Source organism: Rutidosis leptorrhynchoides, chromosome 3, assembly GCF_046630445.1.
Source record: "Rutidosis leptorrhynchoides isolate AG116_Rl617_1_P2 chromosome 3, CSIRO_AGI_Rlap_v1, whole genome shotgun sequence".
NCBI lineage: Eukaryota > Viridiplantae > Streptophyta > Magnoliopsida > Asterales > Asteraceae > Rutidosis > Rutidosis leptorrhynchoides.
In genome coordinates, this window is record NC_092335.1 from 242,714,874 (window position 1) to 242,729,757 (window position 14,884).

General features: G+C 34.2%; 2 protein-coding genes across 2 annotated transcripts; one reads left to right on the top strand and one right to left on the bottom strand.

Moving 5' to 3' along the window:
- Window positions 1-3,913: 3,913 nt before the first annotated feature.
- LOC139897319 (sm-like protein LSM7) lies at window positions 3,914-8,951 on the top strand. The gene is made up of 6 exons (XM_071880016.1): window positions 3,914-4,043; window positions 4,563-4,605; window positions 4,949-5,030; window positions 5,985-6,056; window positions 8,227-8,279; window positions 8,754-8,951. The coding sequence occupies exons 2-6, from the start codon at window positions 4,603-4,605 to the stop codon at window positions 8,841-8,843; spliced, it is 300 nt and encodes a 99-aa protein (XP_071736117.1). The 5' UTR covers window positions 3,914-4,043; window positions 4,563-4,602; the 3' UTR covers window positions 8,844-8,951.
- Window positions 8,952-13,768: 4,817 nt separating this feature from the next.
- Window positions 13,769-14,497, bottom strand: LOC139897320 (zinc finger A20 and AN1 domain-containing stress-associated protein 5-like). Its single transcript, XM_071880017.1, has one exon. The coding sequence runs from the start codon at window positions 14,348-14,350 to the stop codon at window positions 13,889-13,891; it is 462 nt and encodes a 153-aa protein (XP_071736118.1). The 5' UTR covers window positions 14,351-14,497; the 3' UTR covers window positions 13,769-13,888.
- Window positions 14,498-14,884: the final 387 nt, after the last annotated feature.

Consider the following 14,884-nt stretch of genomic DNA (forward strand, 5'->3'; position numbering starts at 1 on the left):
TTAGATACTTAATCAGTCTGGCAGTTTTTAAAAATTTAGAAATGCATCTCATGGATGTTGTGACTGCTTATCTATATGGATCACTTGATAGTGATATATATATATATATATATATATATATATATATATATATATATATATATATATATATATATATATATATGAAGATACCTGAAGGATTTAAGGTATCAGAAGCAACCAATGCAAAATCCAAAGAAATGTACTCAATCAAGTTACAAAGGTGTTTATATGGGTTGAAACAATCGGGTCGCATGTGGTATAAACGATTAAGTGATTACTTGATATGCAAAGGGTATACCAATAATCTTATTTGCCCATGTGTATTCATTAAGAAAACAACATCCGGATATGTGATCATAGCCGTTTATGTCGATGATCTTAACATCATAGGTACAAATAAAGAGATCCATGAAGCCATTCAACTTCTAAAGAAAGAATTTGAAATGAATGATCTCGGAAAAACCAAGTATTGCCTTGGTTTGCAGATTGAGCATATGCCTAATGGTTTACTTGTACATCAAACAACTTATACGAAAAAGATTTTAAAACGTTTCAATATGGACAAGGCAAAACCATTAAGTACTCCTATGGTTGTTAGATCACTTAATGTTGACACTGATCCATTTCGTCCCTGTGAAGATCATGAAGATATCCTGGGACAAGAAGTACCATATCTTAGTGCAACTGGAGCTCTTATGTATCTTACAAATTGTACAAGATATGACATTTCTTTTGCAGTTAATTTGTTGGCAAGGTTCAGCTCAGCTCCTACCAAAAGACACTGAAATGGGATCAAACACATATTTAGATACCTTCGAGGAACTACTGATTTAGGATTATTTTATTCTAATGAATCAAAACAAGATTTGGTTGGTTATGCAGATGCAGGTTATTTATCTGATCCACATAAAGCTAAATCTCAAAATGGATATGTATTCCTAAATGGAGGTACTGCAATATCATGGCGTTCTCAAAAATAAACACTTGTTGCAACATCATCAAATAATGCCGAAGTGATTGCATTACATGAAGCTACTCGGGAATGTTTTTGGTTGAAATCAATAACACAACTCATTACTGATTCTTGTGGACTAGAACGCGATAAAAGTCCAACAACTATCTATGAAGATAATGCAGCTTGCATAGCACAGATGAAAGAAGGGTATATCAAAAGTGACCGAACAAAACGCATACCTCCTAGATTCTTCTCATATACTCAAAATCTCATCAAAGACAACCAGATTGAAATGAGATATGTTCAATCCAGCAAAAACTCTGTCGATCTTTTCACCAAAGCACTTCCAACTGCTATTTTTAGAACGCATGTTCACAATATTGGCATGAGGCATGTTCAAAAGATGTAAAAGATCAATGATGCCTACTTGAGGGGGAGTCAACTCTATGCTGCACTCTTTTTTCCTTAGCTAAAGTTTTTTCCCAATGGATTTTCTTTAGCAAGGTTTTTAACGAGGCAGTAATTTATAGTCAATATCCGAGCTAATAAAATTGTCATCCAAGGGGGAGTGTTGTGATAAAGTAAATATGGATGACATCTACTCCTAATTATAAGTCAAATAATGCACAGTAAATCATGTATTATAAATACCCCATCAAATGTAATCATGTAACTTGCTTGAATGATATATATATTTCATATATACTCTCTCTCTCTCTCTCTCTCTCTCTCTCTCTCTCTCTCTCTTTATATCTTCTAATAATTATCAATAGTCCACACTGAAAAACCACATCACTAAAAGTAGTTATAAGCCTACTGAATTATAACACGTCACTAAAAGTAGTTATAAGCCTACTGAATTATAACACGTCACTAAAGGTAGTTATAAGCCTACTGAATTATAACATTATTCACTTAAAACATTTTACTCATCTAATATAATTTTAGACATTCACATATCCATATCAAAAGTCATATACTTGGTTAGTAAAAGCTCTCCCTTGTCAAGTTTCATTTCATCCTCTGATAATCTACATATATGTTTGTCCATTCTACTTATGTCGTCAACCACAAGGGCCTTAACCCTCCTAACTTGTGATCTAAGTGGTTGTTTCCTTACATGTCTAAACTACTTGAGTCGCCATTATCTCAGTATATTGATGATGCCCTTGACTTGTAAGTTGTCCTTAAAATCTCCATTATGTATCATATATAACATAATTTTATCGTACGTTAACCTATACATCTTCATTTATGTCACTTTCATCCTCCTCGCTTGTGTTTCTATCATTGGTCAACACTTTAATATGTACAACATTCATGGTCCAATTGTCATCTTAAAGATTTTTTTTTTTTCAGTTTAAGAAGAGCTTTCTTGTCACAGATGATCATGTTATGACTCTCTAGTATGGTGCTCTATGTATATGACATACGATATTGTGATGTAATTTGTTGTCTATTACTTGTTATACTCTCACTAAGCAATTGATTACTTTGTATGTTACTATGGCAGGTAGGTTCTCAAAAGCATCGTAAAGAACCAAAGAGGGACTAGAAGAGCATTGGCTTAAGTAAGTGGATTGCAAGTCTTATACTTTGATCATATTTCTAGTACCGCTTGTTTAGACGCCAAAGTCATTGTTCCAATGTTTAGACATGTTTTGTGTCTTAGTTAACTAAATTAAGAAATGTTGTAGTGTTAAATGATGCACTAAGTTTTGGTGTAAGTGTTTAATAAATGGAAACGCTTGGTTTTAAGCCAAGTTGCAGGTTTGAAAGGTCAATATTGAATTGGCACGTAAATGGGTCGTGTTTGACAAGCCTTAGTCTAAACGGGTCAAGTGTCAAAATAGTTAAAAATTGGATCAGAACTTTTGATCCCATGGTCAGAATTTGAGATCCCATTTGGATCAGAACTTTTGATCCCATTTGGATCATTTTGATCCAACTTGGAAGTTTAAAAAGATTTGGTCAGAATTTGGGATCCCACTTGGATCAACCTTTCCAATTGAGATTTCCGGAAAATAATAAAGTTTATATCGTCTCTGGTAATGGGTTAAAAGGGCGTCTCATATATAGTCCAGTCCTCAGTCTGATTTTTTGCTATTAAATGGGACTCGGGACGAAACCGAATCGGGTTAGTTTGGTCCGGTCCCATACCATGCACAACCCTACGCACCTCAGGTTGTGGTTGTTCTGGTCGGTTTGTAGCATTTTGTCTCGATCCTCTCTTTTCTCGGGTTCCCGGTCTCAGACTTCGTTTGTTCCACCTTTCTCGTCGTTGGTTCTTTTCGGGCGAATCGACGTTGTTCTCTATTTAGTTGATATGTCTAGGTTAGCAGGGGATGTTACTCGGTAGTTTCTCGACAGTCTGTGGGTATGGATTAGTATGGCTGGTGCTTCTTGGTATTCCGTTTTCACGAAGGTTGCATATTAGGTTAGTCTATAGGGGTTCTGTTCGGATTATTGGTTGCGGTCTCATGAAGGGTATTATTGGGTTTCCTGGAGAGCGTTTCCTGTTGTTACATGGACGTGTTGAGGTGTGGTCGGTTGACTGAGAGTTTTGGGGTGTGTCTTACGTTGTAGGGCTTAGATCGATTCCAGATGTTTGTGATTTGATGACGTTTGGTTGATTGTGTTTAGTTTAGACTTGTGTTGGTTGTTTATTGTTTATTGTATGACTTGTTTGTTTGTGGTCTATTGCTTGTACTTGTATTGGTTATCGTAGTGTTTAGTAGGACACAAGTTTAGGTTTTAAATAGATCGCATGATTTGTCAAAATTGTAATTCAACCTGATCAGATTTTTTTATATTACTCCGTATTATACTACAGTAATATATATAATATAATATGTATTATGTATGTATATGTATATGTATATATGTATAGGTATTTTTGGGGGGAAAAAAAAACAAGTTAAAACTCACGTGTGCTAAAAAGGTTAAAACTTTATTGCAAGATCGAACCAGTTTCCCTCTCCAGAGTCCACTCTATTCATTCAGATTATTAAGCATACTCCAATCGCCGGACATCCTACCTCCGCCGCTACTCCGTCTCCGATCAATTGTAAGTACTAACTATGCCCTAAATCAACTTTCACTTTCATCACCTGCAAGCGCACACATAAACGTAAATACAAACACAAACGCCGCCCAAACACTTGTTCATATTGTTACATACGGACGGCATTATATATAGATAGATACTAGTTCACTGTAATAAGAGGTTTGATTCTAGTATATGAAATATGAATAACCATTATTCATTGGTTGAAATTGTAAATTTTTATTAATTCAAATGGAACTTTCAATTTAGGGTTTAAGGTTCGACCTAGTTATTATAAATTATTTCTTGAGAGTAACATATCTTATATGGCTAAAAATTGCCGTTTTACTTTGTAAGTGTGGTAATATCAACTCATATGATTTGATGTTTATATATGTTGTCTAATTTTGTGGTATTCATGTAATCATGTAATGATAGTCTAAAAAGAAGAAGCTATAAATGTCTTAGAAACAGAAGGTATGACTTATGAGTACCTTTTTATTTTTATTTTTATTCAGTTTAGTCCCAATTTTTTTGCAGGATTATCTTCTTGTGCCACATTTAACAAGGATAATTTACAATGGTATCACTCTTATTCATTATCATCATTCATCCTTGCTTACTGATATTCAAAAATACAAGATAAATCTTAGAACCCACCTCATGAAAGCATTTCAATTACGCAAGATTGGATGTAGTACTTTATGGTAGTAAGATCAAAGGGTTATAGAAATTTATAGTATTGACGAAAGGTTAGGACTTTTGTTACATACTGTGCAATCAATTTCAATGGTGATGGCAAAACTTAGCTAGTAACTGCACTTTTTATTAATGAACAATTGGAGCCTTTATGTAACTATGTTACTATATCTAATGTTAAAAGGTGTTTTTAATTTATAAGTCATTTTTATGTGTAAATGTTTCAGTCAGGCAGGAAAGAAACAGTTTTGGATTTAGCCAAATTTGTTGATAAGGGTGTCCAAGTGAAGCTCACCGGGGGAAGGCAAGGTTAGCCAACTAAAAATATTTGCACCTTACTTTTTTCTTTCCTTGCATATCACTTACTAATGAATGTGATTGAGATACAATGAAACGACTTAAAATGATTATAAGGTGTTCCATCTGTGTTTGTAGAGTTTGAACTTTGAAATGTAACTGCTTACTGTCATGTTAACTTTAGCTTACAAGTTAGATGGGTTTTTAGAGGTAGCTTGAATATTCTAGTTCTGTATAATGATGATCATCATGCTTTTTACACTTAGTATGTAGATATTGCTACTACTTATCCTGGGAAATGGGAATTAACCGGTATATATACATATATAAAAGTATTTAAGACACTTGATTTGGAAGTATGACATGTATATGATGTAATTCTAATACTGAATAGTATGAGTATCTGTATGGGAATTCACATCGACATGGTATTTACTTGATAATGGAAAGCCAAAAGCATTATTAGTATGTATGAAATGTAGATCAAGGATGAAAGAAATAGCTGTAGTACCTTTGGATATCTTTGATATGAGGGATCTATTTCTGTTTTTATCATGGTTCTCATGTTCAAATTGATATGTGATCATGTGTAATTGGTTATCCATTGAACGCATTTTTCTGATTCAACGTCTTTTATTTATCCTAGATATGAAGCACAATTTACATGTGGAATCTAAGCTGAACAAAGTTATATACAAAAATAGCTTAGAGTTATTATTTGTCTAACCATTGGGTTTTAGTTTCACCTAGTTGCTGTGATAGATTGATTAAATAGTGATTTGTCAGGTTTATCATATTAAGAACATTCTTTAATCATTTTTGAATTCTCTGTCTCGTTTACCATGCATGGGACGTCTAGCTGTCCCTATTAAATGTTATTTTGTTTATTAAACCCACAGTCTACTGTGTAAAGAATCTATCTTTTTGGGTTTTTACTTCTTGAATTGACATTTATTTCTCAATTAGTGTCAGGGACGCTAAAAGGATATGATCAGTTGCTGAACCTTGTCTTAGATGAAGCTGTAGAGTTCCTTAGAGGTAACAAATCATGTATTACTAGCAAATTATTAACCTTTCATTACCTACTCTTGTCCGTGCATATGTAATTTCAGATAATTGTTTTTCTCACTTTAGTATGTATTCGTGAAGTAGTTATTTTAAGTCACAATTAGTGCCCACTTTGGTATTACAGTTCCCACGTAGTGGTTATCAAGTTTAAACATAATTCCAACAGTATTAATTTTATTTAGTTTTTGTCCAGGATCTTTTATTTTTATAGGTTACTTACTACTTACTTTTATCTGAAAAGGTTACGAGTATATTAAGAAAATTGAAAAGTAGAACAAAATGAAATTACACCATAGGCCCATAGCCCTTCAATCTTATCCGTACGACACATAAAAAATTAAAGGGAAATGGAACCATATGACTCCTACACACTGACCATACATAAGTACCTTTAACACCTAAATAGACTTCTGCCTACACAATTATGCTCTCTAAAGACATTTGCTACTGCACCTAGAAAGCTCTATATATAAAGTTTTGTGCATGGCTACCACCCCTTGAACAATGAGCATGACCTGAGAAAAAAGTGACTCAGGATCTCTTTCACGGGTTTTGGTTTGTTGCTTAGCTCTTGTTTTTTGAAGTCTTTTTCACGTTTTAGCTTTTGTTTTGGAGTTGATGTGGTTTAGGTTTTTTAGGTTAGTTTTTTGCGCTTTGTCGTTTTTAGTTTTAGCTTTTGTTTTGCGCTTCAGTCTTGCATTCACTGTAAAAGGACATTTTCCTTTATCAAAGGACTTAGACTTCAGGAAATGTGTCAATTTGATTTGTTTAAATTGGTTTTCAAACACGATCTTATTTCTTGTTCTACAAATTACATCTATTGCACTCCATACATCACTGCTTGCCATAGAGCTTTTTGAGGTCTTGTTATTATGATTGTATACCCCTCCATGATTTATCAAACTTGATATCAAAACGACGTTAAATTCACTTGTCTAAAATGATGGGATATGTAATATGTTTCTTACTAGACTATATTAGTTACTACTAACACATCTTTTGTCAGTTTTGGAGTAGAAATTACCCACTGTTGTAAAATTCGGGTCGGTTTGGGGACTATCCCGTCCCGATTCTCCCAAAAAACGCCTTAAAAGTCGGTCAACGCTAAGTCATCTGGTCAAATTCTGGCCCAGCCGACTCGGTCTGAGTCGGTCAAAGTCAAATTTTGGTCAAAAATCATATATTATTTAAAACTAAATTTTTATATCTATGTTGGAAATATTTTTGTTTTATGTTTAATATATATATATGTTTTAATTATTTATTACGAAAAGTCAACGTTGGTCAATGCATGTCTTGTCCCCGACTCGTCCCTCCAAGCTCCTGACTGACTCGTCCGTGACTTACGGCTTATGCAACCTTGAAATAACTTCACCTCAAATTCAAATATGGATTCTCGTTCACTCTATTATATTTTATATTAATGGTTACAAGCATCTGCTGCACCTTAGGTATAAATTTTGGCTATTTACACTTCAAAATTTGACATCACTTAATTAGTGCTTAACCAGATTCTTGATGAGCTGACAATTAGATCAATAACCTATGGATTGATGGTCAGTTTATGTGGTTAACACTTTTATATTCTCTTGATCGCTTTCAACACCTAAGTTGTAGTAGTTAAGAAGGGTAAGGTTTTTTTGATAGAAACTGATTCGAGATGGCTAGTCTTGTAGAAGAAATCGAAATACGATATAATCTTTTGTCATTCTTTCCACTTAAAGGTCTACTAATGCAATGGAAACTTATCTATCTTGATTTTACATACTTCATTTTTTTATATCTTGGCAAGTATAAAACAAGTAACACTGTTTTGCGTGTCTATACTTCATTTTTTTATATCTTGGCAAGTATAAAACAAGTAACACTGTTTTGCGTGTCACCTAACGTCGTTGGTGAATTGTCATCGTTATAATGACCATCAAAGCTACAGAGTATACCACCATTGTGATCATGATGTTACATGGGCTATACTGTATTTTATGACCTATAGGTTTGAGAATTTTGGCATGTCTGTCGCTTTTTTTTTTAAAAAAAAATTTGAATGTGCTTCTGCTTTAGACTACCATGAGTATCAAATTTTTTTTTTTTAATACATTGGAAATTGAAAATTACAAGAATTATATTTGATTTGCTGCAGATACGGAAGATCCACTGAAGACTACCGATCAAACTCGTCGTCTTGGTTTGATAGTATGATTTCTAATTCTCAGTTAAATATTCTCTCTATTGAAATATATAAATAAATATTTCATTGATCTCACTCCTCTGTTTTCACTTGTTAGTATTAGACCAGTTTTACATGTTAAGCGTTCCTTTAATCGCACAAGCCCAAGCCTCCCTCATTATATTGAAATTAGTGCTAGGATTTAAACTTATCATCTATCTAAATCACATTTCATATTGCATCATTACTGCTAACCATACATATACATACATTAATTAAAACAAGAGATACAATAAAACATGAAACATCATTGCATCCCCCTTTGGTTGTTGAATTATCCTAGTTACACTGTTTTTGAACCTGCATTAGGTGTGTATGGTGTGTACGATTTATTATAATCTTAATAGTAATAATTAGTTGCTGAGCCTCTCAAAGTATGATTCAGTTTTCCAGAACTCAAATTTTGAATAGAAACTTATGGTCAATTTTTTGCATTGCAGGTTTGTAGGGGTACTGCAGTTATGCTTGTTTCACCTACTGACGGTACAGAGGAGATCGCTAATCCCTTTATCCAGCCGGATGGAGTTTAATCCTACTGAAAACCTCTTGGTGCGTCTGTCTTCAGTCAAACAATAAAATTCGGTGTCCAAATTATTATACTCTTAATGCTAGTTTTTACTGTTTGTTTAAACATTCAATCTTTATGTATCATGCTGCAATATCTCGGTAATTAGCTCATTATTTTGCTAAAACACCAGTTTAGTTTAAATTAAGTCCCTATATATTAGGTGGATTCATTTGCTCTTGGTAATATGACAGTTTTTTGGTCGAATGTATCAATCAATACCTCTTTTCAAAGGACAAGTAGAAGATTAACATTCAATGGTAACGTATATAGTAATTTTAGCCCCATAGAAACAATGTTGCGAGAAAACCATATATTTTTTTTTTTTACTTATTCTTGAGTAATTTAGGCTTTCCCTCTTTGGTTTTTTTTTTTTTTTTTTTTTTTTTTACCCAGACCGTAACTTACGTGTATTTTAACATACAAGATCTATAACAGATGGTTAAATTTCACCTAAATAACTTAGGTGTATTTCAAGGTGGCAGATGGTTGCAACTCGGCTATGTTTAAAATCATTTTATGAATACCCTTTATGTTTAGAGAAAATTACTGATCAGAAAATAATAGAGAAAACATGGTTTATTATTATACATGCTCCTGCAACAGCAATAGATTATGACTTATGAGTTACTTGCAAACGAGTATCAAGTAATTTGAGTTCATTTCAATTTAGCTTGTGATTAACAGAGCTGTCTCGCTAATTTTGGACGCCATATCCAAAACTTAAAAATGAGCTAATATAAACGTTAATTTTTTAATACATAACCGTAGCAAAGTGTTATTTAGTGAATAGTTGTCAACTCGTTATAATTAAACTACTTTTTATATAAAATTGCTATCCTTAGATATATTGTAGGATGAAGTTATTGGTCAACTCCTTATAGCCAATGCTCACATTATATTGTTTTCAATACATTTAAACGCCAATCTATTAAGTCTTTGTTGTGACATGGTAGACCGCAAATATGATATTCTGTCACGATATATAAATAAATAAATTATTACATAATTATTACATAGGTTTTTTCATTATGAAAAGCTAATTTAAAAACATATAATGGTCGATGTATATAATATTAAGAAGAGAAATTGTACAAGCAATGAATTAGGTTTAAGTGGAGTGAGATAAATTAGGTTTAAAGTGGAGTGATGAGAAGTAGGAAAAAGGAGGAAGAGGGGAAATGGTGTAACATTATTAATCACCAGTGTAATATCGTACATCACATATTTGATTTTTTTTTTTTTTTTTTTTTTGAAAGGCAAGCAAATTTTATAAATAGAAAAAAAAAAAATAACTAGCAAGAAGCTAGAAAGAACGAGAAAACCACGAAAGAACACACCTTCGGAAAAAAAAACTATCTAACCTAACACCGAAAAATGCTAAACACGAAAACCACGACAAAATAACTCAAATGACCCAATAAAATGAACACGAACGGGAGCTAAACTCGTAGAGACAGTCGCACAAAACATAGATCATGGACCATAGTCTTTTACGATTCCTCGTCTGAGGATGAAATAGTATCGCAATCGCTCTCCCAATCACAATTGCAATCACATTCGCAATCGCTATCGCAATCATCATCGTCATTGTCCGAGTTCTTTAACAGATCATCGATAATGATCCTTTCACACCAAGTACGCTTTTCACGACATCTTTTGCGCTTCAATTGTTTTCTTCCGTGTAGGTACTTAATAAAATGATTTTTAATCAAAGGCCTAAATTTTCGCTTCCTATATCGAAAACGAACCACTGTGCTACATTCATCCACCGAGACACCATTCATAAATTTTGACCCACTAGAAGCTTCAACCGAATTAATGGGCTCAGTTTCCAAAATTCCCACATCAACCCCATGTTCACTAGATGTAGAAGTATCTAGTGGCCCATCATTGGAAACTACATTGCAACCACGCGCAGTACTATCTCTGTCATCTAAATCATTACACAAATTTGTCTCCTTGAAAATTGGGTTACCCACATCCTCATTCGATTGATACACGTCATTTGTGCCAGAAGCATCACAGTCACGTTTACCATTTGAATTGGGAATTTCACTATCACGTTTGAAACCCGATAAAGTGACACAAGAATCGGAGACATCACAGCATACCTTAGAGTTCGAGGAAGCAACAGATTTTCAATGCCTCGAGACTCGTCAATATCCTCCATAGTCGTACCGTTGACCGAATTCTTGGACGGACCGTCAACAAAATTGTTTAAGGGAGGTTCACTCGTCGAAACGGAAGTCGGTAACTTGCTCTCACCATCGACTAACACCTGGTTCACAACCACCCCAAGACTTTCAGTGGACTGAAATTTGTTGACCGAAACAGACCCATTTTGACTACAATCGACTTTGCTAGTTAACGAAGCATCATTGCCACCGGACGGAGCCTTAAAACCAAAAGGGAAATTTGATGGATGAGGAGGAGGGTGAATTTTTACATTATTTGGATCAAGATCAGTGGATTTACTATCCACAGAAGAAGTTTTAGAGTAAATCTTTGTATCACACCCATTGACCTTGTGTTCACTATCTGTAAGCTTACTTTTAGATTCCCCATCACCAAGAGATGAGGGAACATTATGTTTATCTAAGCTGCCAGAGTTCACACTGAAAGTATCGTTATCACAACCGAACTCACTCGTATGCAATTCATCTACTTTAATCAAAGACCAAGTAAACCGATCTTTATTGAAACTAAAAACTAAATTGTGATTTCTAACCGACTCAGGTAGATTAAACTCGAACAACTTACCATCGACCTTAACTTCAATGGAATTAGAGTTCTCTGTGAACTCCTTAAAGTGACACGAATTGTTATTCCAGATCGAAGGATGGATCCCAGAAGCGGCTGATTTACTTTCAAACCCTGTGACGACGTTGACGGAGGATCTGCCACCCCGCTTCTCACTTCTAGATGGAACAGAGTTCACGTATGGACCTGAAAAACCAGCATTGCACTCATATTTCGATGAGTTCTTACCCACGTTAGGCCCGGAATAACCATCTACCATCTTTTTCCTCTCCAACGCTTTGAAAACACGAATCACCCTTCCATTTATATGAATGCAGTTTAACTTTTTTTCAAAGCTTTCGACATCACTAACCTTTTCAAATCTCACAAAACCGAATCGTTGACCACTCGAAAGTTTCTTTCTAGCTAAGTACACATCTTTAACAAACCCAAATTGACCAAAAGCTCTCCAACAATCACCTCGAGACCAATAATCCGGAAAGTTAAAAAAACAAAAACGAAGTAACTCGATTATCACTCGAATCAATGGATGAGAGCCCTTCCTTACTCGACTTGAGGGGTACTCCCTCGCACTCCTGCTCAACCATGAATCGAAACATACATCGTTGAACTAATAGTAAAGTCAAAGGTGATCGGAAATTAAAATAAGGAGGAAACAGGAGATTTCAGTTTGTTAGGGGCAATTGAGGGTTATTCAATTGAAAGTGGGACAAAAATAGGGAATAGGGAGCGAGTATGGGGAAGAGTAAATACGAAATTGGTGAAGGATTAAAGGGGAAGGTAGAGGGATGGGAAGAGTGGAGGTGGTGCCACGGCGGCTTACGGTGGAGAAGGATGAGATTCAAATTCTCCGGTGAAACACATATCCCGAGATTGAGAGCGATTCAAATTAATAAAGGAATACAGTTTACCCTTTTTTACGAGTAATGTTTGACTTTTGTGTGTTTCATGTCTGTTAGGATACATCACATATTTGATGAATGATAGTTAACATTCGTCACACATTTCACTAATGTTAATTACGAAATATCATTCATCATGCTGCTTTCCTTTTCTTTTTTTGGATCGCGCTTTTAGGTTTAGATTGGGTTAGATTACAACGCTTAAATGTGTAAGTGCTTCAAAAGAAAATAAGTTTTGAGATTGAAATTTTGTAGAGATTGTTTGGTTTGTTAGGCATCGTCCGCAGTTTTGGTAATTATAATACAGAAATTGAATATTTTTGAATGAAAGTGAATTTTAAATGAGAATTTGTTCTGATAATTTTTATTTAAGTTAAGAAGTGTTGTATTTATAGAGAGAGAAATTAAATTATTATTGATTATTTGCTTACGGTTTGAAAAAGGAAAAAAGAATAGCAACTCACGTAACATTCAAGTGAAGATTTTAAGGCCACAACATAGCCGAAAATGATGATCGAGATACCATTCCTAAAGTTGCAAAACTTCCGATAAATTCATAACTAAATGTCGATGTTAAGACCACTCGATCCTTTTGCTCCAAAACCCTAATCCCTAATTATTTCAGTTGACTAATGATATCATATATGGTTGGCTCCATCAGACTTGGCGACTTCTATATCTAATGTTATTTTCAATTTTTTAATTTATTAATTATTATTAATCTATAACTTTAGTACTTTACATTTATAAATGATCGAATATATAAAGAGCCATGTTGTATATCTTTTTTTTTTAAGAACCGCCCAAGTTGTCTATCTTTTTATCAGAACCGCCCATGTTGTCTTTTCCATCTATCTTAATTTAATTACTCATGATTTTAAGCAGAACAATGATGATTACGAAACCATCCAGTCTTTCCTTTATGCATTTTTTAAGCAATAAGGTATTTGATTAGATAAAGTGATTAAAATATTCACATTGTAATTCTAAATTCTTATCATATTTCTAAAACAAATATATTTAATTAGTCATCATCCAACCAACTAGAAACACACCAGTCAAACACCACCCTTCACGTACCATCCTAAAAATTGGTCAAATCCGTCGTCTACTCCACTCTAACCAAAAACCCGACTCACCGGACCCCACCCGACCCGACCGGACGGACAAATTCATAAATTTCAATTGCACACAATCTAACATTCAATCGCTGTTGAGAGTCCAATTCAGAATAAAAATTATTCATTAACTTCAAATTTAACAATATTTTTCTCATAATAAAAAATCATAATCATAATAACTCTACGTGGCAATATTACATAATTAAATTAAAAATTTATTTTTTTCATATTCTAACAATTTTTGCAGCTTTAACAACCGGATTATCTCTAGCAATCATCTCACGTCCCGCAGTTTTATAATCATAACTACAATCATGTCGATCAGAATACCGATGCTCCGAACAAAACAGATCACCGCACCGGCACCGGAATCCGGTCAAACCTACTTTTCTCCGGCAACCTGAACACCGATTCACCTCCTTTTTCACAACAACCGATTCATTCCGATGGCTCAATTCTTCATTTAGAACCTCAACTGTCCGATCAATCACCAGATCCACCGGTACCGGTGACCTAGATCTACGATACGACGTCGTTGAGCTAGCGATTGTTGTGGCTTTAAAGCATTTCTGACACATATTGTTCGTCGCCGGATTTGCAACGACGCCGCAGTTGTTGACGCATAAAGTCAACGCCTCGTGTACGGATTTGAATTCCGTTTCTTCTTTTTCCGTTCTCTGAGCCATTCAATTCGATTAAAATTGAAATTAAATAAAAGTTAATAAGATAATTGATTAGTTGGGGGAATATGAAGATAATTAAGGAATTGAAATGTGAAATTAAGATGAAATTGTGAGGGGCGAGGGAGGGGGATTTAAGGAGAAATTAGGAGATGGGTCAAACGCGTTATGATAATGAAGTGGTGAAATGTGAGTTTATGGAAATGAGGATAGGGGTATTTAGGTAATTTTGAGGAAAGTACGTGGTTGGGGTCTTGGGGATGGGATGAGTATATGACGTGTTAATTACCCCATCGTGTTCCATTCATGACATAACCTAACAAATTAGTGATTCTAGATAAAACTTTACAGGTGTACAATTATTTATAAAAATAAAATACTCTATTTGTTTTATAAACTCTTACACATTTTTATCCCTTTACAAATCTTTTCTTTTTTTTAAGCGTATATTAAAAATAAAGTAGCTCTGCGGAATTAAAAAGTTATACTCCATAATTATTACACATCTTAACAATATCGTTGAGTATATTATACGATCTA

Excerpts from the sequence above, each read along its gene's own strand:
- LOC139897320 (XM_071880017.1), bottom strand. The coding sequence starts at position 14,350 with ATGGCTCAGAGAACGGAAAAAGAAGAAACGGAATTCAAATCCGTACAC.
- LOC139897319 (XM_071880016.1), top strand. Across the intron at positions 5,031-5,984 it reads GCTCACCGGGGGAAGGCAAG|TGTCAGGGACGCTAAAAGGA; the intron begins GTTAGCCAACTA and ends TTTCTCAATTAG. Across the intron at positions 8,280-8,753 it reads CTCGTCGTCTTGGTTTGATA|GTTTGTAGGGGTACTGCAGT; the intron begins GTATGATTTCTA and ends TTTGCATTGCAG.